We start from the raw sequence: 26,121 nt of genomic DNA on the forward strand, positions 1-26,121 counted from the left end.
AGATATACATATATTCATTGGCGATCGTTAACTGTGTTTGGTTTGCTTCTAGTACATGTTAACTAATCAAATGCGTTTTCATAGTTGCATCTTTGATAAATATGATGCGTTAATAGACGAACCTGGGCATGTACTATACGTACCTAATTTTACTTATGCAGGCTGGGATAAATGTTTAAAATTTATTTAGACTCAAAACGGGCAGTAGTCCCTCATTATTAGCTAAAGTTTAAAATCCTACAGAATTCCAGAGAAACTTAGATTTGTATATATTGGAGCAACAACGACAAAAACAATATTTTGGCCACAAATCCATCACGTTTGTTTATCGTGTCATTCTGTGATTGTTTTCCTCACCTCTACTTTTTACCTCGATTTCTGCCCTGGTGACAAGAAATCCCTAGCAATGCAGTAACACGGCGATCGTCCCTCTCTCTCCCCTTCCCTCCCCCCCCCCCCCCCCCCGCTCAATGCCCCTCTCCAGATTGTGGTTCCTCCTATCTGGCAACCAATTAGAGTGCTATGGGTGCGTAGGTCTGTAGCGACTAAACAATGGACTTAAATAAATTCGTGCTGGTTATTTGTGAGTGTAGAAATAACAGAATATTTAATATTTGAGTTGAGGGATAATTATAGACTAGCCTAGACTGATATTAGACTCAGGGCTACTTGTTGTCCGTTCGTTGGGTACTTGGGCTACCTGCGTTTATTTATAACCTAAGAAACGTCTGGTAGCCTTGCTGTTTGTAGCTCGGCGCTGTAATGGCGCGTAATCCTGCGTGTCTCTCTCTGTACAGTTTTAAGTAAAAAATGAGTCAACTTTAGTCGAGTTTACCTCTCCGATCGCTGCTGTATTTGAGAGAATTTCTGGGAAAACACTTCACGAATTTCCTCGCTACTCAATTTACGGTAGAAAAGTCTGATTTCGAGTGATTCGCAACGACTGACAGAAATTGTTTTTGTAATGCACCTTCAAACTTTGCACGAAATTTCACACCGGAAAAACACTTTTGGAGAACTTAAATGGTGAACTAAATGCGACGAACATAAAGTAGCTCAGTATGAATCTGTTGTTTAATACATCTTTCTTTGTCTAGTATCTGAGTTACTCGCCCTTTCGCTCGTTAGATTTTTTACGAATGGTTTGCAGAGTCTACAGACGGCGCGTAAGCCAATTCAGTTTCAAAGCTGCGAAAACAAACCCACTTCTAAGCCAATTTACCCCAAGAAAAAAAGATAAACGTGTTATTGTCCGGCTTAGGGTCGGTCCATATAGTGAAAAACTGTGACCTCGGTCACAGTTTTTCACTATACAGACCTCCAAGCCGGCCAATAACATATATTTGTTTAAGTTCACTTCATTTTGTCGCCCTTGTTATTCCAAAGTAATTTAAAAAGAATATCAAGATAATTTGGTTTGATCAACTGGGTTGATAATGTGAATTGGCTACCGTAATCGAATCTCTTTACGGTGAACAATTAACAGTATCAACACAATTGATAAAACCAAATTATCCTGCTATACTCCCCACCGACGCAGCACCACAGTTTCTTTAGAAACTGACCCCCTCTAAAAAGAATATCATTTGTTTCTTCAGCTATTTGGAGCACGACGTTGTTGACAACAGAACAAAAACAAGCTGTGCCTCAATAACTGCAATTTTACCAATTGAGGTTAATCTCTTGTTTTTCCAGTTATTTAAGATATCCTCTACCTTATGAATAACCTTCCCTTCCTAATTCTTCTTCTTACTTTCGTCTTTCGTGTATAAAACTGGTGATTGTAGAACTAGAATAAAATCACTGATTTGGGAAAATCTGAGTAGTCTCTAATGTAAGTTAGTAGAATTCTACTAGTATACTAATGCAAATGCTGTAATCTGATTGGTGAGCCATTGCACACTATCAGCCATTAGTGTGCAGTGGCTTGGTATGTTTGACAAAATTGCAACGTTTTCTCGTTTCTGCGAAGTTTTGAAAAAAAATTAGAAATAAATGGATAATCAAATTCCCGAGAAGACTAAAAGGAAGGAGTTAACAGTTTCTTGAATTAAAAAACTTCGATATTTTTGAAAGAAACTGATAAGAGCGCGTACACGTACGCAATGCCAAATTGACAATTCACTGAGTCCGCGCGAATTCTCTAAGGCGTAAAGTTTAATACAAAGACAAGAAATAATTGGAATAGTTATTTGAAATAAATTTCAGCTAAAATTCTACTTAAACAATTAGATTATTCGCTCTCGATTTCTATTTCTATTTCACCTCATAGGAAACTCGAGCTCATAATCTAATTATTAATTATTGTCTCTTGTTAGACTGTTATCGAAATCATGATTACGTGTTATTTAATCTTCAGGTAATCGTGCTCCCCGGGTTTATCTATTTTATAAGAAAACTCTGGTAGACTTGCAAAACACATCTCTTCCAAACGCTTGTTCATTTACTTGACATACAGCATCCCATCACTGTTATGATATATTCCACGACTATCATTGGAACCATCCTCGGGACAAGGATAACCATACAGGGCTCGTCTTGTCACTGGTTGAGATAGAGTTCAAGACAGTGAGTTAATGTACAATGCAGTGAGTTAATAAATGACTGAAGAATTGCGACGGTGATATTCACGAAAATTTCCCGCCTCACTTTTAACCAGCGGGCGTACAAAGGGCCTGATAAATGCCACCAACCCCTTCTTCTCACCTTTCCCAGAGGTTTCTTTTTCAGAATTTTTTTAAAAAAGAGAATTGATTTACTCTATGATGCTGGAAGTTACAGTGGCTGTTGCTTTATCCCTTGCCAAAAATTCATAACGTCAGCATTTTCTTTGCGCTGAGCCAAATTTACAGGTCAAAATTTACAGCAAAATACTCAAGTTACATTAAAGTAAATGACGCGATCATGATACCTTGCTTGATTTACAAATTAAGAATCTGTTGGACGCTGTCTGTAGTGCGGAAAGTAGCCAGGGAGCGTTTCTTAAAAGGGATGAGATCTATAGAGCATTTTTGTTCTAATGGCGCCGATGATTGCACATCCCGTTTAACCGGCATCACACGCGTAAATATTAGAATCTCTCTATAGTAAATAGCTATCTTGAAGTCAGTTTTTCTTGTTTTAAATCGAAGTTATGTCTGTAGTATTGGCACTAAAACATGTTCTTTTCAATACATGTTATGAGTCATTGTCATTTCGCTAATCCAGGTAGGCAAGTTATTTACTTACTGTAGCCAGATGACCACCACAAAAAGCCAAACTCCCCATCATCATGTCCATCAAATACTGAAAGCAGAAGTCAATTAAGTCACAAGGATGCTGCGGTAACATAAAAGTTCATTAAATTCCCGTCAGGTCGTGTTCACACACCTTACTAAAGAAAATCACAATGACAGGGTGTGTTATTGTCAAAGCGCTATGGCTAACGAATAAAACACGTGTAAAACGACCAGGGCTCTGAAAGAGTCGGCTGCACCTGTATTCATTACAGCCAAACCGCCCGCCAGAGGCGAGGATATTCGAGCCTTAAGGACGTTCGCGCTAATTGTTTCTGCGCATCCTTACTGCGCACACGCAAATTCACACGCCACGTCATGCATGAGCGTGCGCGCTAAGTAATAAAATGAGCAATGATGAGGCAGATGGCCCTTGCTACACCTTTGACTGGATTTAACGATCTTGGACGTTCGGTAACCCATATTTTTCTTTCCAGAAACAGATTTTATTTACAATTATCTCCACATTGTCCAAAAATGAACTAAAAATCAATGTGGGAAGCTCAAGAAATTTCAAGATTTCTGTGCGCGGGACATCGAATCCTGCAATCTTGCGGCTGCAAGGCGCGTGAAACTATGGTCGCTAAATGCGAACTTGTTCTTTAATTAACCTCACCAGTTGACTAAATTCATTTAATAGGTCCACTTAAGCAATGTTAGGCTGAGAATATTTTACTAGATCTAATTGTAATATTTTTGGGCTTACAGACACTGTGGCCTTATTCGCTAACGAAGTCCGTTTTTTTTTTTTTTTTTTTTTTTTTTTTTTTCATATTTAGGGTTCTTCCGGGCATGTTCTCTCCAAAACGAAGTCGGGTGACCACCCATTTTTTCACATTTCTGACATAGCTAACTCATCATCTTACAGTGGTAAAAGTCTCAGAAAAAAATCAATGGTGGAAAATTTTCGCGCAAACGTCCTTAAGCCTCTGTTAGAGCCGATCAATTTTTTGTCAACTTACAATAACGGAGGCAAAAAAAACCGAAGTCTGGATTTTTCCATAGGTACTGCACAACAGTACTGTCTCTATCTTTATTGCTAAGTAATTCCTTTACTTTTTCAGTACTGTTTTTATTTGGCTTGAATTTAGAGAAATTTAAAAGGAGTATACACTGACCATTACATGATAATCCCTGCTTACCTCTATGACATCCCTTGTCAATGCGATATCACACATCAGTAGTAGTGCAGTTGTTAGTCTCCCACACATACGGATAAGAGTGGGAAATGATGATGCGTGGACAACTGGAATGAATGAGGAAAGTATTTCTCTGTAACAGGGACGCAAATAGAAGCGTTTCTAGATCTGAAGGCCTTAGTTAACCTTATAGTAACTCAGCTCCCGCCCAGAGTTTTTAGAATTTCCAGAATGACGCAGTAAATTACGATATCGAGATCAATGTCATCATAGCCCAGTTCATAATGCATCTTCGTCGGGTTATTATTCGTCTCTTTTTACAACTGAAAATATCACCAGCACTTAAACCTTCAAGGCAGTTATTTTATTGCATGTTTGTTACTAAAGTAGACCTTTTTCATATATTCGTCTCCCTTTTAGTACAACTTATGAAAAAGGTTTAGGCACGTCGGCTAGCAATAGCAAAATCGAGAACGATCTGCCGGCAGCAATCAATATTAAACCGTACAATATATACTGATACAAAACAAACAAACAAACAAACAGGGCACTTACTTTCGTCCGGCACAAGAAGAGTTGAACTGTTCAGGTCCACTTGGTATCTTAAATTCACAATAAAGAAAGAATCTGTTACAGGATCATAGTTTTAATACAGTTCATTTTAAGGTTACCGTATACAGTCCGGGATCGTTATCAGATTTGATAACCATGTGACGTCACAACATGGCGGCCATTTCAAAAACCGGGAATTTTCGTATTCACTTCGCTTTGCTCGTTATTTGTTCAATTATACTCGGGTAATTTACCCATAATTCTATTCGATAATTACCAGAAAAGAAGGAGCCTCACGTGTTTTGAAGATGGCGGTTGAGGACCAGCGTAAACGATGTAAAATGCTACTCGTAAAGTGAAACAGCGCTTGCAATTTTGCATCCAAACCAGGTATGTTTTTCATTTTGTCATTAGATTTAAGTTACCTGGAGATTTTTGCGAAAATCACAAAAAATATGTCGTTAATCTTCACGCCATATTTTTGAGATTTAACGTGTTTTTAGTGTTGTGCACGATCTGTGAAAAAAGTGCACGGGGGTATTTATATTTGCGATGTGTTGTTCGTAACGGCGGCCATATTTACAGCTGTAATCGATATGTTCCTAGGTATTGAGATGGCGGATGCTGATACCCATAGAATCAAAATAGCAAATTTATGTCGATTTTGTGGATATAGCTTGGTCATTACATAGGGTAGGTTTATTGTTGTCGAGTTTTGCAGCATAAAATTTTCATTCCTTTTAGGCCTGACAGCACGCACCATTCAACTTTAAGAATTACTGGTGGCAAAATCAAGGGGTACGTAAAAGTAACTTACATAAATTATCTAAGCCCCTTCAGAAAAAATTATAGCTCTTAGTGAGTCGCTCGATTCATGGTACGGCAGTCGAGGTGATCGGGAAACCACTTGCGAATCTAACATTAGTTGTTTATTTTCTTTTGAAGGGTTACCATGAGGTCAAAATCAAGGGGCCAGAAGGAACTCCTTTTCATGTCCTTCCTGAAAATTGGAAACAAAGACTCGTTCGCACTTCGTTGTGTTTTACCAGAAATTAGAGAAATACCCGAGACACTTCTAGACGTGCCACAGTCTGGTATCCAAGAGCGCTAAGAAAAATTACACTTTGAGAGAAGTTGCTGGAAGACAGATAGGCCGGGTGCAATACTTCATAAACAGGGAACGAAAACATCTTTCGGACTGCGGGAAAATCGGCAATCACGTTAAAGGGTAAGTTGCCTATATTTTAGAGTCAATTTCAACAACTCGCGGTCCTGAAATATTTTCCGGAAATGCCGGCCAAACTAGGTCAGTTTCCTGGCACACAGTCGTTATATAATGAAGCTTATTGTTGGATTTAGCGAGTGAACTATGGTACGAAAACATGTTACTTGAATTATAGTTTCTTTTATATGAATCGGTCATTAAAAGCGTTTTTCCATATCACCGAATGCACAACAATAGACTACTGATCTACAACTAAAAGAATTTTTTTCCGGAAAATGCCAAGACTTCCAAGTTTACTGTCACATCTCACGACATAAAGTGTTGCGTGTACCCATTCCACTGAACGGAGGTGTATCACGAATTAAAGTAAATATACCTGCTATATTTTTGTTGTTGTGTCAGAACCATATCAGGCGAGCCCACAACGACAAAGAGAACTCCAGTACATCAAAGATGGAAACGAAATGTACAATACGGCGGAGGGGATTGAATTAGCAATCGCAGAAATGGAATTAGGCGTGGGATGGGATATGGCCATCGAGGTAAGCTATTCTATCTTCAGTATATCTGGACAGAGAATCGACAGAGGGAGGGTCGCGAACTGTTTCGATACTGTTATTTCCATTTCATAGTAATAAATCATAGTAGGAGATGTTTCGGTCCTAACCACGCTTCGCTCATGCAAACTGAACAAAATTCAGTTACAGCTCTCCGCTTGGAATATAGAAGCAACTTGTTCAGTGTCAATTTGTGAACTCAAGATGTATTTACTGTTAGTGTTTCGTTTATATTTTATACAGACTGTTGAACAGCCAGCTTCGCCAACTACCAAGAAAATGAAGCCTGAGTGAAAATAGAAGCTATCATATTAGTATCAATAAACAACGCTTTTGTGAACGAAATAACTGTTGTCTACCTTCGTGTGTTTTTACTCGGAACAAATATTATACGGTGTCTATCTGAAAATGAAACTTTTCGCTGTAGCTTTTGGACAAAGACAGTTTTCTTCCATACATCTTTGTTTCTATTCCATAATCCAGTAACCTATTGTGAAGCAAACATACAATTACAGTTAAATGAAATTACATTGTGATGCTGGGAAAAAAGTAACTCCTTTCATCGCAGCGCCCCGTCGACCGCCATATTGAATTATACACTGTTGCTACCAAATAATGTCACGTGAACGAAAACTTGTGCAGCGATTGGTTAATGGTTTGTTTTGTTCGAGGTTATCAAATCTGATAACGATCCCGGACTGGTATACCTTCAGGGGTGTCTCACGTCCAAGCGATGTAGCGCGTCCGGTTTAAGCTGTAGATACCTAAACCCCTATATCAAATTAAAGCTTATAGAGCTGGCTATCAAACCATACTAAAAATTTTGAAATAAAATGAAGTGCCGATTTTTTCACGGCCACTAAATGCGAACGTCCTAATCACCTTTTGGTAGCTACAAGTCAAAGCGAATTTTGTTTTTCGCCAATTTATTTTTTCCCTCGGTTTCAAGACAAAAAGCGCCAAAAAAGCGTCTCTGCGTTTTGCCACATTCAATTGCAGTAAAAGTTACAGAACATTTTCAAAATAGGATTTAAAAAATGTGAAGTGATCGTACAAAAATTGCTCTCGGAGAAAAAATATTTCGAAATAAACAATTCGCAGACAGATTTTTGTTTTTTATATATTAATCTAGCTACTGTCCAAATTTGAGGTCAATCAAACAAATCCCCTTTGAGTTGTAACTCTTTAAAGTGTCTGCTTCTAGCGAAAAAATTTATTCGAGAAAACAGCGCTAAGAAAAATCTCTTGTTTCGCAAACAAACTCCGCCCACAAACGCCTTCAACTGGGTTCTCAGATCACTGAGCCAATCAGCGCTTGGAAAATTTACTACCATTAACTCGCGGTGAAATTTACGCGTGAATCTCGAAAAAACCCTTGTGTTTCGCAATGCGCTCAAGGCGGAGAGATAATTTTTCTGTAGCACGGTTTTTCTTGAAGCTGGTCTGGCAAAATGGGGAAGACGAAAAAGGATACGAACGCTAGAGTGGCTGGGCGACGAGAACAAACTGAACAAAAGAAAGCGCGGCGGAGCAAATGTGCATGGATAATATTCCAATGGATCTCAATGAGTTGGGCGATTCATCGGTATTGGACTCAACAAAAGAGTCAATGTACACGTCGCTGTTATAGCTGTCGAGTTCCCAAATTTTTACAGAATCTTTCTCTACTCTTGACTCGATCTTTTTGCCCGCTTGATACGATAGCTATAGCTTCATCCGCGAGGCCAACTTTCGCTTCTTCACTCATTGATGTGTTTTCATTCGTTCTTCGCTTTTTCAAACTGGTAAACAGAGTTTTCCGTGGTCCATGTTGACTTATAACTTAATAGAATTACATCTAATACGAAAAATGCTTGGATCTGAGTAGCCAGCCAATTCGTGGTATCCATATATTCCCGCGAAAGTAGTCTCGGTTGATTGCGTACACGTTACAGGGCTGTCAATCAAGAGGGAACTTTTACTTCCGGCCGTAACGTAAAACCTCCATTTCTCCGCCAATATTGAGTTTTTTCAATTTTGTTTTCAGAAATTAGAGATTACTCTTCGACCATTACTTTGAACCAAAAATCCAAATTTGAAGAAAATTGCCGATCTGAAGGTATACTGTAACCTTAATACAAAAAAGCACTTCATTCCATACCTGGTAAAACACAATGACTTGAGTAACCAATACATCCACTCTGAATATTCCTAGAAAATATAAATATTTGAGGTTTACAGTGCATATGAGATGATAAGTCTAATCTGTCAAAACAGTATTTTAGAGCCCTCCAGAAATTGGTCGTTTAGTGATGTTTGCGAAACAGCTTGAATTCAGTAAAAAGAGGACTTTGGGAATACGAATTTTTATGTTACTCCTTTACCCTTAAAGATGAGGAGCTTTAGTTGTTGGTTGCTTTGCTGTTCTAGATATTTTTCAGTCTCTCTCACATGTAGTGTAGCCATGTTTCTCTACCTTCAGTTTGTGCCAGTTTATGTATATCCTCGTCGCTTAGTTTCCGGCCTGTAATGTTATTCTCAGCAAAAGGCACACACAGTATTGAGTTAAGGCAGTTGTTGACATTTCTTTGAAGATGATCGTTATTCTTGGAGCTGATACTCACAGCCAAAGTCCAGCCGCCACCTGGCAATTAAGAAAATCCATTGTTAACTGTTACCTTGCAAATTGGTGTTTAAGAGACCGCTAACAACGTAACCGTATCAGGAGGTCGTGCGGACAGGTAAGCGGTGTTTATGCTTGTCGTCTGTACGCCTACTGGACTTAACATGTTTTCGGAAGTGAGATCTTCCTACTATTAAGTTTATACACAGCTTACACTTTCGACCTGGAATTAATATGATAACATGTACTCACCATAACTCTTCATATCACAATAAACTTGGGCTTCTCTATTTCCAATATTTACCCAGTAATAACCACTTTCGGTCTGAGGAAATTCCTGGTGTATCTCCGCGCAAGACTTGAAACCACCCTTCTAAAGAAAAAAAGAGACGGTATCTTGAGCACAGATGTGAAGCGTTAACCACGTAGGGCGCATAGCGTAACTCTTTATTATTACTATTGTTACTATTACTTGTGTTATTATAATTAACAATTAGCAGATATTGATATATTGATATCAGATTATGAGCTCGAGGTTTCTATGAGGTGATAGTAGATGAGGACGAAGGCTGAATCAACTATCGCCTCATAGAAATCGAGAGTGAATAATCTAATTGTTTTAGTAGAATTCTCACTTAAATTAACGCAAATAATGGTTTCCAAATATTTTTCGACGCATTATTGAACTTTACCCTTTAACAAAATCGCACGTATTGAATTGACCTTGGTAAATTTTTTCCGGTTGTTTACGCGCGCGCACCGGTTTTTCAATAATTTCAAGTTTTTAAAGTCATAAATCCGTTTCATGTCCTTCTTTTAGTCTTTTCAGGAACTTAATTATCCATTTACATCTAAACATTCTTCCAAAACTTCGGAAAAGCGATAAAAACGTCGCATTTCGTGGACGACCGACAGCTGCTGCACTCTAATGGGTGATAGTATACGAGTAGCTCAGCCAATCAGATTGCAGCATTTGCATTAGTATACTAGTAGAATTCTACTAATTAATATTATTTATAAACCTATATAGGCTCCGACCTTTTTGTGTTTTACGCTTGTGTCCATATACACGGATCCTTCCTGTGGTCCATAATCCTCTGGGTGAGTATATCTGTCTGCATCATTTAAGTCGCATGACTTATCCTTCAGACGGAAGTTCAAACTTTTACAGCGGAATTCTTTTTGACACGTCATCACGCAGTCAGAGAGACTGGAGGAAATTCTTGTTGAATTCACGTGACTGGACAAGCTATGACCATACACTGAATATGTTGAGCCAGAGCAGTGTTCCAGCGCTTCGTGAAGCTTTGCAGTGTTTAAGATGACGAGGATACTCAGGTAATGCTGCAGCATGCTATCAGACCTAAAATAAACATACGAGTTCAAAAGCATGAATTCAACTGCTACGTTTTTGTAGTGTGTAAAATGTAGAGATAAAAATGTAAATCTTTTTTCCAAATTTTCGTAGCAGTAAGAATGAAATCAAACAATTAAAAAAGACGACACACCGTTTAAATTTGCAAGACAGGTTTCGGATACCCTACTTGCTACCTACTTAATAATACACATGAAAAAATTGCTCGATTCTGATTGGCTAAGAGCAGTGCAGTTCAAGTGTAACACAGTGCAAAAAGTGTAACACCAGTGCAAATTACACATCGAAATTCTGGATTATGATTGACAGAAAGACAACAGGAACTTTTCTATGAAAATGATATCACGTAAAATGATGACGAAAATTTTGAGCTGAAACTTTGAAAAAAGTTTTCTCAAATGAGAAAAAAATGGCTTCAAGAAAGATCTTCCGGCACTTCCTCCGCGCGAATTTTTTCATGTTTACATTATTAATAAGTAATCATACGGTTTTTCTCGTTTAATTTGGAGTTGATTTGCACTTGTGAGTTTTTCATAAAGCTGAAATTACACTCGCCGAAGCGGCTCGTGCAATTTCAGCTTTTTGAAAAACTCACTTGTGCAAATTAATTCCAAATTGAACTCGAAACTGTATGATTACCTATACTTATTTATATGATAACCCAAGTTATTCTCGCATTTTGATTGCTTCTCGCCTATGATCTATTAGAGGAGAGACGCACGATTGACGTCATCATTTCAAGGCTTTTCCCTCTGTATTTAAAATGGCGGAAAGTTTTGAAAATTTAGATACTATTTTACGTGACTGGGGAAAGATAGGGTACAAAAACGTCTTGTCGAGGCATTGAACAGGTACGAGAGGCTAGAAGAAGAAAGAAAAAGCCGTTTGTTTTCCAGAAAATGACTCAGAAAAAGTATTCAAGCAGTCTCAGTCGGCAGTCGAGCTAGACTAAACCAAACACAAAATTGGTCTTGAAATTAGTTTAGGTAAGAAGCCATTGCTTTGTCTCCAATTTAACAAAACCAATAAGCAAAATGTTTATGTCATTATTTTATTTACAAAATTCAACTATTTTCAGTCTCAAAATGATTGTTGACACAGTTTGATTGCAGGAATTAAACATAAAAACATCATTAGTTTAAATAAACACATAAGCTTAAGTTTAACCTTGTTTTCCGACGCGAATGTTCCAGTCCGTTTCAGGGCACAGAAGCGAGAAAAGTAGAGCTCACTACAGCTCACGGCCAACTGTATCCCAGCTATAAGGTGTCTCCGACAATATATCAAACTGATTTGAGAATTACCAATCACAGAGGACATAAATTTCCACCGTCTCTAACGCTCGTTTCATCCAAAACTCGAATCGAATGGCGTCCAGTGTTGACCGTAACCGCAAGTTTTCCAATCGTATTTTATCAACTCCTGCAATATTCAAGACAAGATCCAAACTCTTCGGCTCACAGGGCTGCTCTGATGACAAAAACTGACTGGACATTTCAGCATTTTCTTTAAGACTTGTAGATTTCGCAGTTCAATTCTGCTTTCGCTGTAAGTTTTCAATCTTGGACTCAAGCTTGACAGTGGCCTGATTTTCCTGGACCATTCGTAATTCTTTGCCACGCATAGCAACCAATGAGATTGCTTCATTTTTTATAGACAATAGATTAGGTGAAATGGCTTTTTTTCCTGTTCGCCAAAGTGGGAAAAGGCCGGCTTTTGAGTTATGTTGAAAGATTTTAAAATAAAAAAGCTCTTTCTGTTGTTTCTTTATAATATAAAACAAATAGATTCCGTCTTGCCGTGCGTCTGTTCAGTAATAGATCACAGAAGACGTCAAAATGTAATAAGAACATCAGTGACACCCTCGGCTCGTGTGCCACTTATTTGTTCTTACCACATTTTGACGTCATCTGTAATCTATTACTGAACAGACGCACAGCAACTGGAATCTATTTGTTAAATAAAGTTACTCACTTGTAAACACCCTTTAACTGAAAATGGATACTGAGTATCCGAAACATGTCTTACAAATTTAAACGGTGTGTCGTCTTTTTTAATTGTAAATCGTAATTATAATGGTCATGCACTTTCCTATATAAGCACTAAGCTTAGCTAGTCTACAGGCATGCCACTGAAACAACGGAAAAAATATTTCAAATAAACGTAACATAGTTAGAAATCCCAACTGGCAGGAGGCAGAACAATTGGTTATTCACAAAGCGTGTCGCCCATAAAAAAGATCACACTTGTTGAAAATATGGCACACTTACTGAAATTCAAAACAAAATAGAATGTCTGACAAAATGTTTCCGTCTGAGGCGAAATTTTCTCCCTGAAGGAAATTATTTAGCCATAATCTTTGCAGTCCGTGAATTTAGTAACTAAATGAGCTCGTCACGAGTCTCTCTGTAGCTCAGAGGTTCATCCGGCCAGGAGGTCATGGGTTCGACTCCAATCGGAGACTTAACATGTTCGCCAGGTCAGTTTCTTTATCTTCAATGGGGACTAGGAGTCAAGATAAATTCAAAACCTCGTTTTTATGTCAGTCTTTATTATTAAATAACACCTGCCTATGTATTTCTACATGATAAAAAAGGGGGAAGCTGAGGGAGAGCAATAACTGTTGTGTAAAGAAAATCAATAATTTCTCTTCTCTGTGGACTTAGGCTGAACTATTAATGAATAAACGAAACATTATTAAACTATTCGCTTTGAACATTTCTAGGAGAAACAAATTGAGATACCCAGCTAGGGCCAGCTAACATCACTCTTAAGTAAAATAAAAATGTAAATGATATAGAAATCAACGTCAGTACTTTGGATATTCAAAATTAAAGTCAGTTTATGAACTTCTTTTTCTCCTGTTTTTCGTCGCTTGAAAATGATATGTCAAAACAATGCGCAGGTGTTCCTTCAATCAGAATAAATTAAATTTTAGAAATGACTTCTTCGAATATTTCTATTGAGGTTTCTAAAATAGTCAATCGCAATGTAAAATTCATCTTTACTTGGAGCCTATCCGCGGCATATAATCTTTTTTCCTAATCTTAGGCACGGCCAGGAATAGTTTTTTGTTTTCGTGTTTATGTTTCACAGTTATGAAAGAAGAAATAGAAAACCGAAAACGAATTTGAATTATCTGCTTGTTTTATCAGAGCAGAATACTTTTTACCTCTCATTTTTCAGGCGTAGTAAATGCAACTGTTATAGCTTTTTTGCAATGAGAATCACGGATTGATTTTCAATTCTTTGCTTTTGTAGGGTGGCTAGAAGCTCGTTATATATAGTCAAGCTTTTTTAAACAACCTTAAAATCACACAAAAATTAGATGTTTCTCAGAAGCAAACATGTTGACTGCAAACATGCATGGGGCGTCTTAGAAATCCCTATTCAAATAGGTTGCGAAATTTTCAAATAATTATAAAGTTTAACTGTTCTATCTTACCCAGTGCAGCGCTTGGCAAGGCGTAGAGCGAGCTGTACAAATCTGAGGAAAATTTATATCCAGACTTAAGGAAAACAACGAGACTGTCGACTAATAAGACAACGTTGACTGGAGCAACTGCGACAATCAGTCACCTGACCTACTTTCCATTAACACACATGCACACAATCTACTTTGGATAAATAGCTTTTGTCAGTTATAGAAAGAGCATATAGAATTAACTAGAGTGTAATAATAATTAAAATTCTCAGACCGCATTAAACAGTAGAGTAGTTTAGTATACAGTAATATATAGGACACCGAATAAGGCACTGGTCTGATAATTGGCCTTTGTTTTATTTATTTGAAAACGTCTACCTTCTACTACATGTTTTAGGAAAAATGATCATGAGACCAACTGTTGCAAAAAGCCCGCTACAGAACGAATTGGATTATTATGTATATGGCATTATATTGGCGTCTAGTTTGGAGTAAAATACTTTCCGTAATATGGCGCTTAATGGAGCTGACTCAACAGAAAAAGGAGAATTGCAATTGGCCAAAAAGAGAATTTAATATGCAAAAATATTTATATATTTTACTGCTCAGAGTTAAGATTTGATAATTCAAGGCTTAAAATTGTCCATAATACGAAAGAAAGCACAATGAATCAAGTTACAGGTTATTTCTCAATTTATAATAACTAAGCCGAGTTAGTGTTTCAAGTTAAGTCGAGCTTTAAACTAGAATGTGCTACAATGAGCAAAGCTGTGGGTTTCTTCGAATGTGTTATCAGAGTGACTATGGTCTAATTGCTACAGGTATCTGGGAAAAATCAGAGTTTTACTGCAAAAAGAAATACTTGAAAGGTTTTAGAAGCGATAGACTACATAAAAAAATATTGTAAAGAAAAACTCGTTCTTTTTTCAGAGTTTGGAAAACAATTCGATTGCTGCATTCATTTAGCAAATAATAATGATGATGATGATGAAGATGATGATAAATGCTCTTGGAATGAGCTCCATTAAGTTGTTCGGCTGCATGATTAAATCTGCCCTAAAAACATTCTTGTTTCGGAAATCCTATTTCTGATTTATTTTATTTTATGAGAAACTGTATTTTAACCAGGAGGGAGAGGTGAACACGTCAGATTTGACTGACCCTATGATCATGGCCATTATGACGTCATGGCGAAGAGGCGCGCAAATGCACAAAGTTTTCGAAAATGTCGTCGTCGCCTCTCACTGATACAACTGTTTGAGGCGGATTTCTCCAATCATTCCAGCTTCAAATGGTATTGTATTTGGATCTCAAGGAGTCATTATCATTTTTCTTTCTTGAGAGGTAAGCAGATTTTCATTATAACTGACAAATCTTGCTTAAAGTGTATTTCAAGTGTTACTGTCATCGCTCTCCGGTGGAAATATGTGGGGCAAAATTTTGACAATTCGCTCTGTAAAATTGCGTTTTTTACGTGATCGGTAGCTTAAAGAAACGTGTAACTTGGTCACAGAATAGCTTACATGTATAAGGAAACATTGTAATTGAAGATGATTTTGAAGAATCGGCAGTAAAAAGGATCAGTTCATTTGAGTAAGAAATATCTGCGATCTCGTACTCGGCACATATCCAGCAACAGGCCCAACAAACAGAAATACTATCCACAATGATGGAAATGAGAACTTTCACAAACAAGAACATAAGCTCAATTTTTCAAATGAGACTTAAAGCCTGCCTACTGCACAGCGGTGGTTAAAATGCAGACTGCAGACTTTTTAAGAATCGAAATATATTCCTTTATTTAACAAATAAAGAAGCCTAAGCCGTTTATTACACTGTGATAGAAATGTAGAAAACAGGCGAGTGTTTTCTACATTTCTGGAGTGTTCTCAAATGTCTGGAGTGTTTTATCACAGTGTAATACATGGCTTAGGCTTCTTTATTTGCTTTATGATATAGATTTACACACCCAAAACAATAAAACACGCTTTTTCTATGTTATATTTAGCTCTTATTAACCGAGCAGGAAGTCTGTATGGGAGAATCTTGACCAAGGTCGTGAGTACAGACCGAACGCAGTGAGGTCTGTACACACAACAGAGGTCAAGATTCTCCCATACAGACCGACTAAGCTCAGTTAATAAGATGTTCATTATATGGCACAAACAAGAATAATGTAATTCGTTTAATGTAACTGGTTTGTACTAACTATCATTTTTTGCTTGCGAATCGGCGATAAGCTGAATTAATTCTGCTAAAGTTTGCTTGTCCTGTTTACTTTTTTTTCTCATCAGGCTTTATGGCACTTCCATAAATATATATTGTTAGATGAAAACAGTCAATGACTTTGTATTTTAGTTTGCAACTTTCTTACGGCAAAACATTACCTGTCTAGATGGGAAAATCTAGAACGCTTTCAATATCGATTTCAGCCAATCAAACTCGTGAATTCAGTAGTTCCCAGTCCTTGTGAGACAGAGCCGTATAATAAACTCTGATAAAACATGGATTTTTGACCAATCAGAGTGCCCACAGGGTCCTATCTATATTTCAAAGAGATCTAAGTGCTGTTAGCCTGAAATATACAGCTCAGGTTAGCCGGTGTATGGTTAGCTGAATCTCTCTCTCTGGGAATATGATGTTCTTAAAAAGCCTGCAGTCTACATTTTACCCATGGTTTGCAGTCTAGTCTTGTAAGACTTTTCTTTAAACATATTGACATACAAGGTACTCTCTCCTCAGCATAGGCCTCTTTTGTGCTGCTTTGACTGTAGGCTGGTAGTTTGGAGTATGTTCAATTTCCCATAGGGAGCCTCTGTGGAGGAGAGTACAAGATCCCATTTATATGGTCTTGGGTACTGAAGACAACCCTTTCAGACCCTTCTGAGGCAACTTTATCAAGTGTTTATATGAAACGAAGTTGTCCCTCCCCAATTACTTAGTACATGTAAGCCTTTTTTCATGTTCCAGTGCTCAGTTATCCTTCTTCCTTTGGCTTCCTTTCAGTCATTTGATCACTGTGGGGTTTTGTGAGTTAAGTTTGATTTCTTCATACCATGAGTTGCCCCAGGTAGGCCAGTCATAGTATTTTGACGAAAAAAGGTTATCAGGCCTACCAGGGTTACCCTGGTTATGTTGCTAAGGGTGACTTGTGTTTCACTTTCTCAACAAAATGGTGAAAGTTAACTTGGCTAGGGTCAATGGGGTAATGGCTTTCTTGGTTACTTGAGACCAAATAAGGGGCCTCACAGTTGGCTGGAATCATGTATGCTTATATAACAAAACTTGAGTTCCAAACTCTGGTCACCTTGAGTTCCTGTTGCTGGATCTTGTTATGTGTACAAAATTGGCACAGTTGATCAACAACTTAGGAATTTGAAGTTTGATTTATTTTAATTCCAAAACAATATTGTAGCTGTTCTTTAAGTAAGGATCCAAAAATGCTTTATGGAGAGTGTTTGATGTAGTTTATATGACACACTTCAGAAATTTTATTTTTTCTTTGTGCAGGTGAGGGTGCTGAAAAAGTTTCTCTATGTGAAAATCTGAAGACCTTAATTCAATACATTGATACTGCAAATGAGCTATTTTATGTTTTATAAATTATGATAAAATATTAGCTCTTGTACATTACCGCATTGTATCTGCTTGGACAGGACTTAAAAGGTGGATGGGGTTGGATTGTTTAATTGTGAGAATTACTTTTTTTAATCGTAAATACATATTGAGTTCCCAGTGCTAGATCTCATTAGGAAATTTATCTTTTAGTTTACATTTGCTGTTGAAAAGAGTTAGGGGAGATGTAAAAACCAAAGAGGGAAGGGAGGTCTTATAAACATTTACTCCAGTTTTCAACTGGTGAATATTAAGAGGAGTCTTATTTGATCTTTTTAAACCTTAGGTTACCATCCTCCACTACCTTTGCAGGACCATTCAAGCACTGAGGCCCCATTTCTGAAAATACATTCAACCACCATGGAAAGCTATCTATGTGTTGTCATTGTGCTGTCAATTAAACATTTACATGTAAAACCATATCTTGTTTGTGGTTTTTGTTATTTGCTGAAAATGTACGCTTATCATTCTCTTGAAGCCAATAATAAACTCATCAATGCAAAAAGCAACAGGGAACCTGGGATGGATGAAGCTGGGGAGAAATCAGGGTTGGGGTTCATGTTTACAAGTACAAGCTCTGACACTCTTCTTTAGAATATTTCTTTGTAAAATAATTGTTAGAGCTATCTTTATTTACAGAAGATTTATGATGAAAATTTAAAAGCATTAAGTATAAAGAAAATAACTGATTATCATTTCAAACTTAGTGGTAGTAAAGTTATTACAGTTTCTCAAGACAGATACTGTTAGAAAACAAGGGGTTTGGTTATAAAAAGAGATCACCTGATATTGATCTTTCCAGCTTTGTCATAACCTTCCTTACTGAACTCTTTGTTTTGGCAATAAGTCATTTTGGTTTAACAAGTTTCTCCTGGATAAGTTAACCCTTACTGCCAATGGCTTAGCATAGGAAGTGTCCCTGTTCATATTTTCTTTCCTCTTTAATTCTCTTGCTGCTTGGAACCAGATTCTGTATTTTTTAGTTCTTTCCATATGACATCCTACACAGTTTTCCTCTACAGTCTATACAAGTTTAAGTGGACTTACTGAGATATATATAAAAAAAATTAGAGCCCAAAGCACCAGTTTAGGATACCTTTCTTGTCAGAGGTGCGAGACAAGAAATATCTCTGCACTGTATGCGGACGCCCGAGGAAACAGATCCTGCTCCGATCTCATATTTCACGAACATTTTTACACGAAATTAAGCACCTTTCTACTGAGAGGTCTCGTCCATGTTGTTCTGAATATCATCTGTTTCATTTAGGTCTCCCGTACAGTGATTTTATATCTTACCATCTATAAAGATATCCACACGTCTGCTCGGCTTGCATCAGTTGGTTGGCTTCGCAGAAGAAAATGTTATCGTTGACAGTTTTGCGGATAATTTAGCGCGGAAAAATAATTCTTTGGTGCATTATTTACTTTCTAACCCAGCATATGACTTTATAGTTCAAATGTCTTTGTAAGGGAACATTTTCCATCTAATACTTTCTCATATTTCGAGGGTTTCCAGTATTGATTAGTAGGTCCTCCATGCTATCGTCTACAAAATAATGGGTTTAAACCCACTGATCATTTTTATGCATAAGTTTAATGATTCGTTTTCATCACCATTCAAACGGTTTAAACCATATCAAGATCATATTTTTGTGTTCGTGTTGTTCATCGTTGGGTTCTCCAGATATCGCCCAAGAAACAGGCGCAAAGCTTCATTTTTCAATCGCTTTTTCAATTGAGCGATCTCGAAATGTTGCGTGTTTTTGTGCCTTCTCACGACTAATTTTTGAAATTCAAAGTATTTTTGGACATAATACTAACAGGTTATCTTATTCCTGTGGGCTGTTGATCGCTTTCTTTCAAATTCTTTGAGCAATCATCAGATGAAAAACTTTTCTGGTATCATTTTTTAGCGGCCATTGAAACTTCACGGACCGGCTCACGAGTGACGTCATAATGGCCAAGATCATCGGGCGCGCAATCGCATGGCCACGGAAGCAAAGTTGACCACTCCCTCCTGATTTTAACTAATTATTTCATTTATTTTATTTATTACTGACCAGTATCACGTGACCATATCGCGGGCTCAGGTTTACAGCTCCTCGAGGTCACGTGTTTTCTTGAAGTTGACCGCTGACCAAGCGCTGGTTACGATTGGATCGCGGGCTCATATTGGGTTAACTTGTTGGAAAGAGGGCAGGATTGTTCGGAAGCCAGTTTACGCTAACCCAGGATTAAAAGTTAATCGAATTATAACTTTTTTTTCTGTACAAATGTGTTTTGCTGTTTTGTTTTGTGTACATGGTGATTATTAAAACTCAAAACAGAAGGCCAAACAATATACATAAACCTCACCCCAAAGTTACAAAACTCAAATCAAAATTCTACCTTTTTCTGGGTTAGCTTAATCGGGCTTTGAACAACCCGGCCCAGGAGCTACGCTTTTAGGCTGGCCTAAATCTATATATTAGGATTTAACTAATTCATTTTTTATAGTAATGTAAGCGCATTGAGTTTTTTAAATGCGCCCAAAAAACTTTATTATTATTATTATTATTATTATTATTATGATCATCACAGCGAGGGATGACGCACAATAAGTCTGCTAAATATTTGATAAAAGTTGGTTCTAGTTCCGTCGCGCTGTATGTTTTATTTTCTCCGAAAAGGAAAGTCAAACATGCTAGCTATAAAACAGAACAGAGAAAATGAGAATAGAATTCATTTCAACCCTAATAAAGTAGCCGCGTTTTGACTACAAAACGAAATTTTACAGTCTGCTACATCTGGATTCAATGAAAACTACGGAAAGGAATACGTTCAGGTGTTTCATGATGTGTTTGAAAAGAACTTTTCCAAAAGGCTTTAGGTGTCGCTTGTTTACCAAACATGTATAGTGTATTTCTCGATGTTGCATCGTCTGCAGACAGAAACGTCACCAATAATTTTCAAAACGAATACATTTCTCTGAACTCCACCACAAATCTTCATCAAACATGAAACAAAAAATAAAGTATCCTCAATATTCTCTGGAATTTAAATAAGACTCTCTAGAATAACGTCACGAGACTGAAATTAAACTCACCTTGAATGTTTTTTTTTTCTTCTTGAATTAGCTGCGCAAGCTCTTGTAAACAACTGAATTCTGTTCGGCTCCCTTTGTGCTTAAAAGCCGGGTAGGCTTTTCAATTATTGAAGAGAGAGGAACGCAATCTCTATCAGCAATAACATCATATGGTAAATTTCGGCAGGTTTTTGTTACGAGGCAAGAAAGGGTCAAACATTTTTAAGTCTTGATGCTATGTAGAAGGGCCCTATTTCTCTTTTTTAAGTTGTAATAAAGGCTGTCAGTTAACGTTTATCAGGCACATAATGTCCTCTCACGGCTCATCGAGTTCCGTTTGATGCATCATTCGATTTGGTTCTGCTTTCCGCCGACGATGCCTTATATTTTAGGCCCGTATAGATTTTTGTGTCAATCTGCAAAAGTGCTGCCAAATAATCATGTAGTTAAAGTTTCACAATTTGTAGAGTGGCGCAACCATTATCACCATTAATAAAGACTCTCTTAAATCTAATCCGTAAATGTAATCCCTAAATCTTTCTGGACTTACACCAAATAAATGAAATTGGAAAGCAATGTGAGTGCCTTATTCATGCGGAAACAAAGTAAGTCCAAGATATTCAATTGACCCAATTAAAGTCGATGTAAAGTCGATCCTTGGGTCGCTTTTATCTTACTGTCTGCATAAAAATAATGTATGGAACTTAGCTTCTCCTTTAAAATCCATGAAATGAATTTGAAATTAGCAAAATCGGAGTTGCCATTTTTGAGAGATCTCGTGTTCTGTGTAAAACCACTATTAGATAAACAACTGCTAAATTAACAATCTATGCAACAATGAATATCTTTTTTTTCCAAATTTACACTTAAGAATCTCAAGCTTATAACCATCGAAACTGTTATTCTCCATGAAGCAAATATATAACAGGTCGACACCTTAGTTACGAATTGACAACAGCCAATCTTTCAGGTTATAAAAAATAATTTGGATTACCAGCCTTTCAAAACGATATATTCATTGCGTCTATAATAACCCCTACCTAGCCCGGAGAAAATCACTTTAGAGTTTTAGCCGACATAACGAGTGCAGGCAAATCACGATAAACATTTTAGCGAAAGCTGCATAACTGTACATACTGTTACGAATAAAATGGGTATGACTGATAAATTTCCCGATCAGCAAATTAACAAAGTTCTCACAGAATTATGTGAAAGTATCGATGTTTTCAAAGATTAAGCAATGAGTGTAGCGCTAATCGAGCATAGAACGAAAGTTAACAATACATTATATATTGAATGCTCACGGCTAAGAGAAACATCAAAACGAGAAGCAAGACGGGCAAACTAGCAGGCACCCAGCTACATGTATAACGACAACAATATTAAAGGATAAATTTTTATTCCCGTACAATGGCAATGGGTAATCATGCTCTTTGGACTGACTCTACCCCGTGTAACTTATGTACGTAAACGCTGGTCCAACTCAGTTCTTCACATAAACCATTTTATCACTATTATAGTAAACTCGACATTCCAAGACTGTCATGTTGAAGATCCATGGAACATGGATAACTATACAAGGCTCTGGTTGAATTGAGATTAAAGTTCGAGCAGTGAGTTAGTGACTTTGAATGAAGTTGCGCAAAAATGCCTTCCTTTAACAATTGACTCTTGCTTTAGCGTGTATTAACACGTTAACGTGCACGAGCGAAGTCTGGAGATTACAAAAGAAGCGTAAGAGTTGCTTGAGGCGCAGCCAGAAGCGACGACTCTACCTTCTTGAGTGCTCTTCAAACTTCCCAAGTGCATAGCACCTTGAAAATGCACAACTAAAAGCATAACTCAGTTGTTTTAGAACAGTGCCAATGGAAATAAATTTCGCAAACCTAAGCGTGCCTCACTGAATAATGACGCCCGCTTACGTATGCCGAATTTGATAGCGCGGCTTAGCTAGTTATGTTAAAATCAAATTTGATCGATAGTATCTTCTACTGGGTATCTTTACCCAGCTAATAATAATTTCAGAACGTTTATGCTGAAATTGGAGACCTTCAAATTAAACTACAAGTACGAATTTGAGAACGAATACAATTTCCGAATTTTAAACTAGTGATGTTAGTTTTCAGGGCCTTTGTTCTTCATGTCGGTTTCGGTAGAGTGGGTAGCTCAGAGAATGATAATATAGAGCCTTCAAAACAGAATTGCAAAGTCGTTCTCGTAAGCGATGTCAGTTCGTAATCATACTCAAATTTAAAGTACCTTGTTATTGGGCATCAGGTAGGCGCGGTGGCCTCATGGTTAGTGCATTCGTTCCCGAAGCAAGCAGTTCGGGTTCGAGCCCTGGCCGGGGACACTGTGTTGTGTTCTTAAGCAAGACACTTAATTCTCGCAGTGCCTCTCCCCACCCAGCAGTATAAATGGGTAACGGCGAATCGTTGGGGAAACAGAAAAAATTGCGGGGGAGTGACCTGCGATGGACTACCTTCCCATCCAGGGGGACTAGAAATACTCCTAGCGGCTTCATGCTACAGAAACCGGGATAAACTCTGGCAGCTATGAGCCATTCGGCTCCAAGGCTTTACACACACTATTATTGGGTATCAAACTTCCAACTCTTCACATAGTGACTATAGTTTTTATCCAGTTTGCCCCCCCCCCCCCCCCTCTCCAAAAAAGATGGCGCCAGAAGCCATGTAGGAGACTACTAAAATGGTAAAAATATTCCAATAAACTATGTAATGGAGTATTCCAGTCAAACTCGTAAGCACTGTTTCCTTTCCTCAGTCCTACTATATATAGGAGAAATCCTAAGTGTTTGTTGTGTTTGGGAGGAAGGGAATACAAGAGGCACACTGGCTCTTCCTTATAACACTGTTCAAGTTCACTTCAGTGTCAAGAAAAACGGTACAAAGAAACATCATCGATAAATTCTGCTTTTTCTGGACAGGTTCCATGTTTTTTATTTGTTTTAGTACAGTAATACTACTGGGTCCTACAGTGTCCATGCATGACTGGACTTATGAAAACCGTGTCAATGAAAAATACATTCCTTTGCACCAACTGACCTACACACTTGCTTTTCACGACTCCTAAAGGCTTAAAGATCACTCCAAGCGATTAAAAAAAAAAAAATAGAAAAGAGCACGAAAAAGAGGATATTATTAAGAGAGTGGAGGAAAACATATCAGTCGCTTTGTTGCTTGAGCTGGGCAAGCCTTTTTTTGACGCTGTTTTCATAAATCTAGACATATGTAAATTAAGCCATTTAAAGAAACCCTTAGCCTACGTGTAGCCGTACCCACCCCCCGAGGGAAAACGGGAGGGAGGGAACGTCTACGAAGAGCTGACACGAATCGTGTTATGTGACGTCACGCTTTTGCATGGAAATATATAATGGTTCCTTATTGGATAAAGACCGCGAGCAATACTTTCGAGAATACTGATTGGCTAAAATAGATTTGTGCCAAGCCGCAAAGTGTCTCACATTCTCACATCTGTACGAGTTTAGAGTTGCGCTAGTAAGTGGCAACTACAGACGTTCCGAGCATTTTAGAAATACCGGCAACTGATGAGATCCGCATGGAGGATCGAAACCATGGTCTTGCCTGAACTAAGCCGAACAATGGCATATACAACACGCAAAACAGTCAACAGACTTGCGCGTAAACAGCTACATTTGAATCATGTGGTGCCAGAATGACCAACAACAAATATGATATGCGTGATAAGGATCTTCCTACTGTACTTGTAAAAACAGCTCTAATCACTGCCGGGCCCGGCGTCACAATATAGAATGCAAGTATAAAGCAACATGTTCACGGTAAATTTCATATTTTGTCCCCCAAAAGCAAATTCGTGGAGACTTGAGAGCATATCTTGCAATAGAAATGAGCCTAAACAATGCATAAACACATGGAAAATTACAGAGGTGTCAAACTCTACGAAGCGACATGCAGATAACAGCGGAAACTATGCCGACCTATGACCTTTAAAAATTTGCCATAGCACGATCTAACGGCTCAACTTTACTCAAAATTCCTTCTTATTACACAACATGAAGTACCCTTCATAAACACGAGTGAAGTGACAAAAAAGGTCAAGTGACCGAACAGAGAACGGCAAATGTACAAATGTCACGAACCGCAGAGGTCGCTTAGGCTAGTCAACCTCTTCGAACTTAACTTCGCGCATTCTAGCGAATTTTTTGGCTGGAAAACAAGGCCAACTTTCTTCAAACTTGCGGCGTAGTTGATTCTCATAGATTTTTGTAATTCTTCCAAGTTCTCCTGCAAATTATTTCTCTTCTTGAGGAGAACATGACACTGCCTACAATGTACTCTGATGTAGCGTACACATGGAACTCCAAATTTGCGAGCGCGACGTAGACATCAAAGATTGTCTTCTTGTTGTTTTGGACCAAAAACCGCTCGGAATCCTTTTCAATCTCTTTAAAACGCAATATACATTTGAAAAGGGACATTGACTTGCAAATAGGCTCGAAAGAATAAATATTTACGAGGCATTTGTCTGCGCGAGTACACGAGTACGGACGGAAAATATAATTTATTTACATAACTTACATAAATTACTGTGACGTCACATAACACGATTCGTACCAGCTCTTCGTAGACGTTCCCTCCCTCCCGTTTTTCCTCGGGGGGTGGGTACGGCTACACGTAGGCTAAGAAACCCTCCCCAGTAGTAGCAAGCTAACGATTAAAAGATGCAGCATAACATCGTTTTACCCGATTCATTCCAAGCTCGGTTATATAGATATACATATATTCATTGGCGATCGTTAACTGTGAGACGATTGCGATCTTATAATGACTGTAGATAATTGTCACTCGCCGAGGATATAATTCCGTGTTTGGTTTGCTTCTACGTACATGTTAACTAAACAAATGCGTTTTCATAGTTGCATTTTTGATAAATATGATGTGCTAATAGACGAACCTGTGCATGTACTATATGTACCTAATTTTACTTCTCTCCTTATGTAGCCTGGGATAAATGTTTAAAATTCATTTAGATTCAAAACGGGCAGTAGTCCCTCATTGTTAGCTAAAGTTTAAAATCCTACAGAACTCTAGAGAAACTTAGATTCGTATATATTGGAGCAACAACGACAACAACAATATTTTTGCCACAAATCCATCACGTTTGTTTATCGTGTCATTCTGTGATTGTTTTCCCCGCCTCTCCTTTTTACCTCGATTTCTGCCCTGGTGACAAGAAATCTCCAGCTATGTAGTACGCGGCGATTGGCCCTCTCCCTCCCCTTCCCCCACCT

The 26,121-nt window shown here is 37.9% G+C and overlaps 1 protein-coding gene, 1 long non-coding RNA gene and 1 pseudogene across 8 annotated transcripts; 2 read left to right on the forward strand and 1 right to left on the reverse strand.

Moving 5' to 3' along the window:
- Positions 1-1,052: 1,052 nt before the first annotated feature.
- On the reverse strand, positions 1,053-10,704 carry LOC149098510 (uncharacterized; annotated as a pseudogene). The gene is made up of 8 exons (XR_016203721.1): positions 10,389-10,704; positions 9,603-9,723; positions 9,204-9,371; positions 8,889-8,938; positions 4,970-5,016; positions 4,418-4,521; positions 3,229-3,285; positions 1,053-2,544 (listed from the first exon to the last, which is right to left on the reverse strand). The product of XR_016203721.1 is annotated as an uncharacterized LOC149098510 (transcript).
- On the forward strand, positions 5,207-7,096 carry LOC149098511 (uncharacterized). 6 transcript variants are annotated; one of them, XR_016203717.1, is made up of 4 exons: positions 5,207-5,356; positions 5,912-6,194; positions 6,594-6,733; positions 6,992-7,096. It is a non-coding gene; the product is annotated as an uncharacterized LOC149098511 (long non-coding RNA). The 6 variants fall into 6 exon arrangements; XR_016203719.1 differs by lacking the exon at positions 5,207-5,356 and adding an exon at positions 5,526-5,659; XR_016203718.1 differs by lacking the exon at positions 5,207-5,356 and adding an exon at positions 5,720-5,764.
- Positions 10,705-15,280: 4,576 nt separating the features above from the next.
- On the forward strand, positions 15,281-18,358 carry LOC149098512 (uncharacterized). The gene is made up of 2 exons (XM_089278212.1): positions 15,281-15,493; positions 18,051-18,358. The coding sequence occupies exons 1-2, from the start codon at positions 15,337-15,339 to the stop codon at positions 18,356-18,358; spliced, it is 465 nt and encodes a 154-aa protein (XP_089134338.1). The 5' UTR covers positions 15,281-15,336.
- Positions 18,359-26,121: the final 7,763 nt, after the last annotated feature.

The sequence above is a fragment of the Orbicella faveolata genome, unplaced genomic scaffold (assembly GCF_042242905.1).
Source record: "Orbicella faveolata isolate gen_17 unplaced genomic scaffold, um_ofav_v1 contig_46, whole genome shotgun sequence".
In the NCBI taxonomy this organism is placed as follows: domain Eukaryota; kingdom Metazoa; phylum Cnidaria; class Anthozoa; order Scleractinia; family Merulinidae; genus Orbicella; species Orbicella faveolata.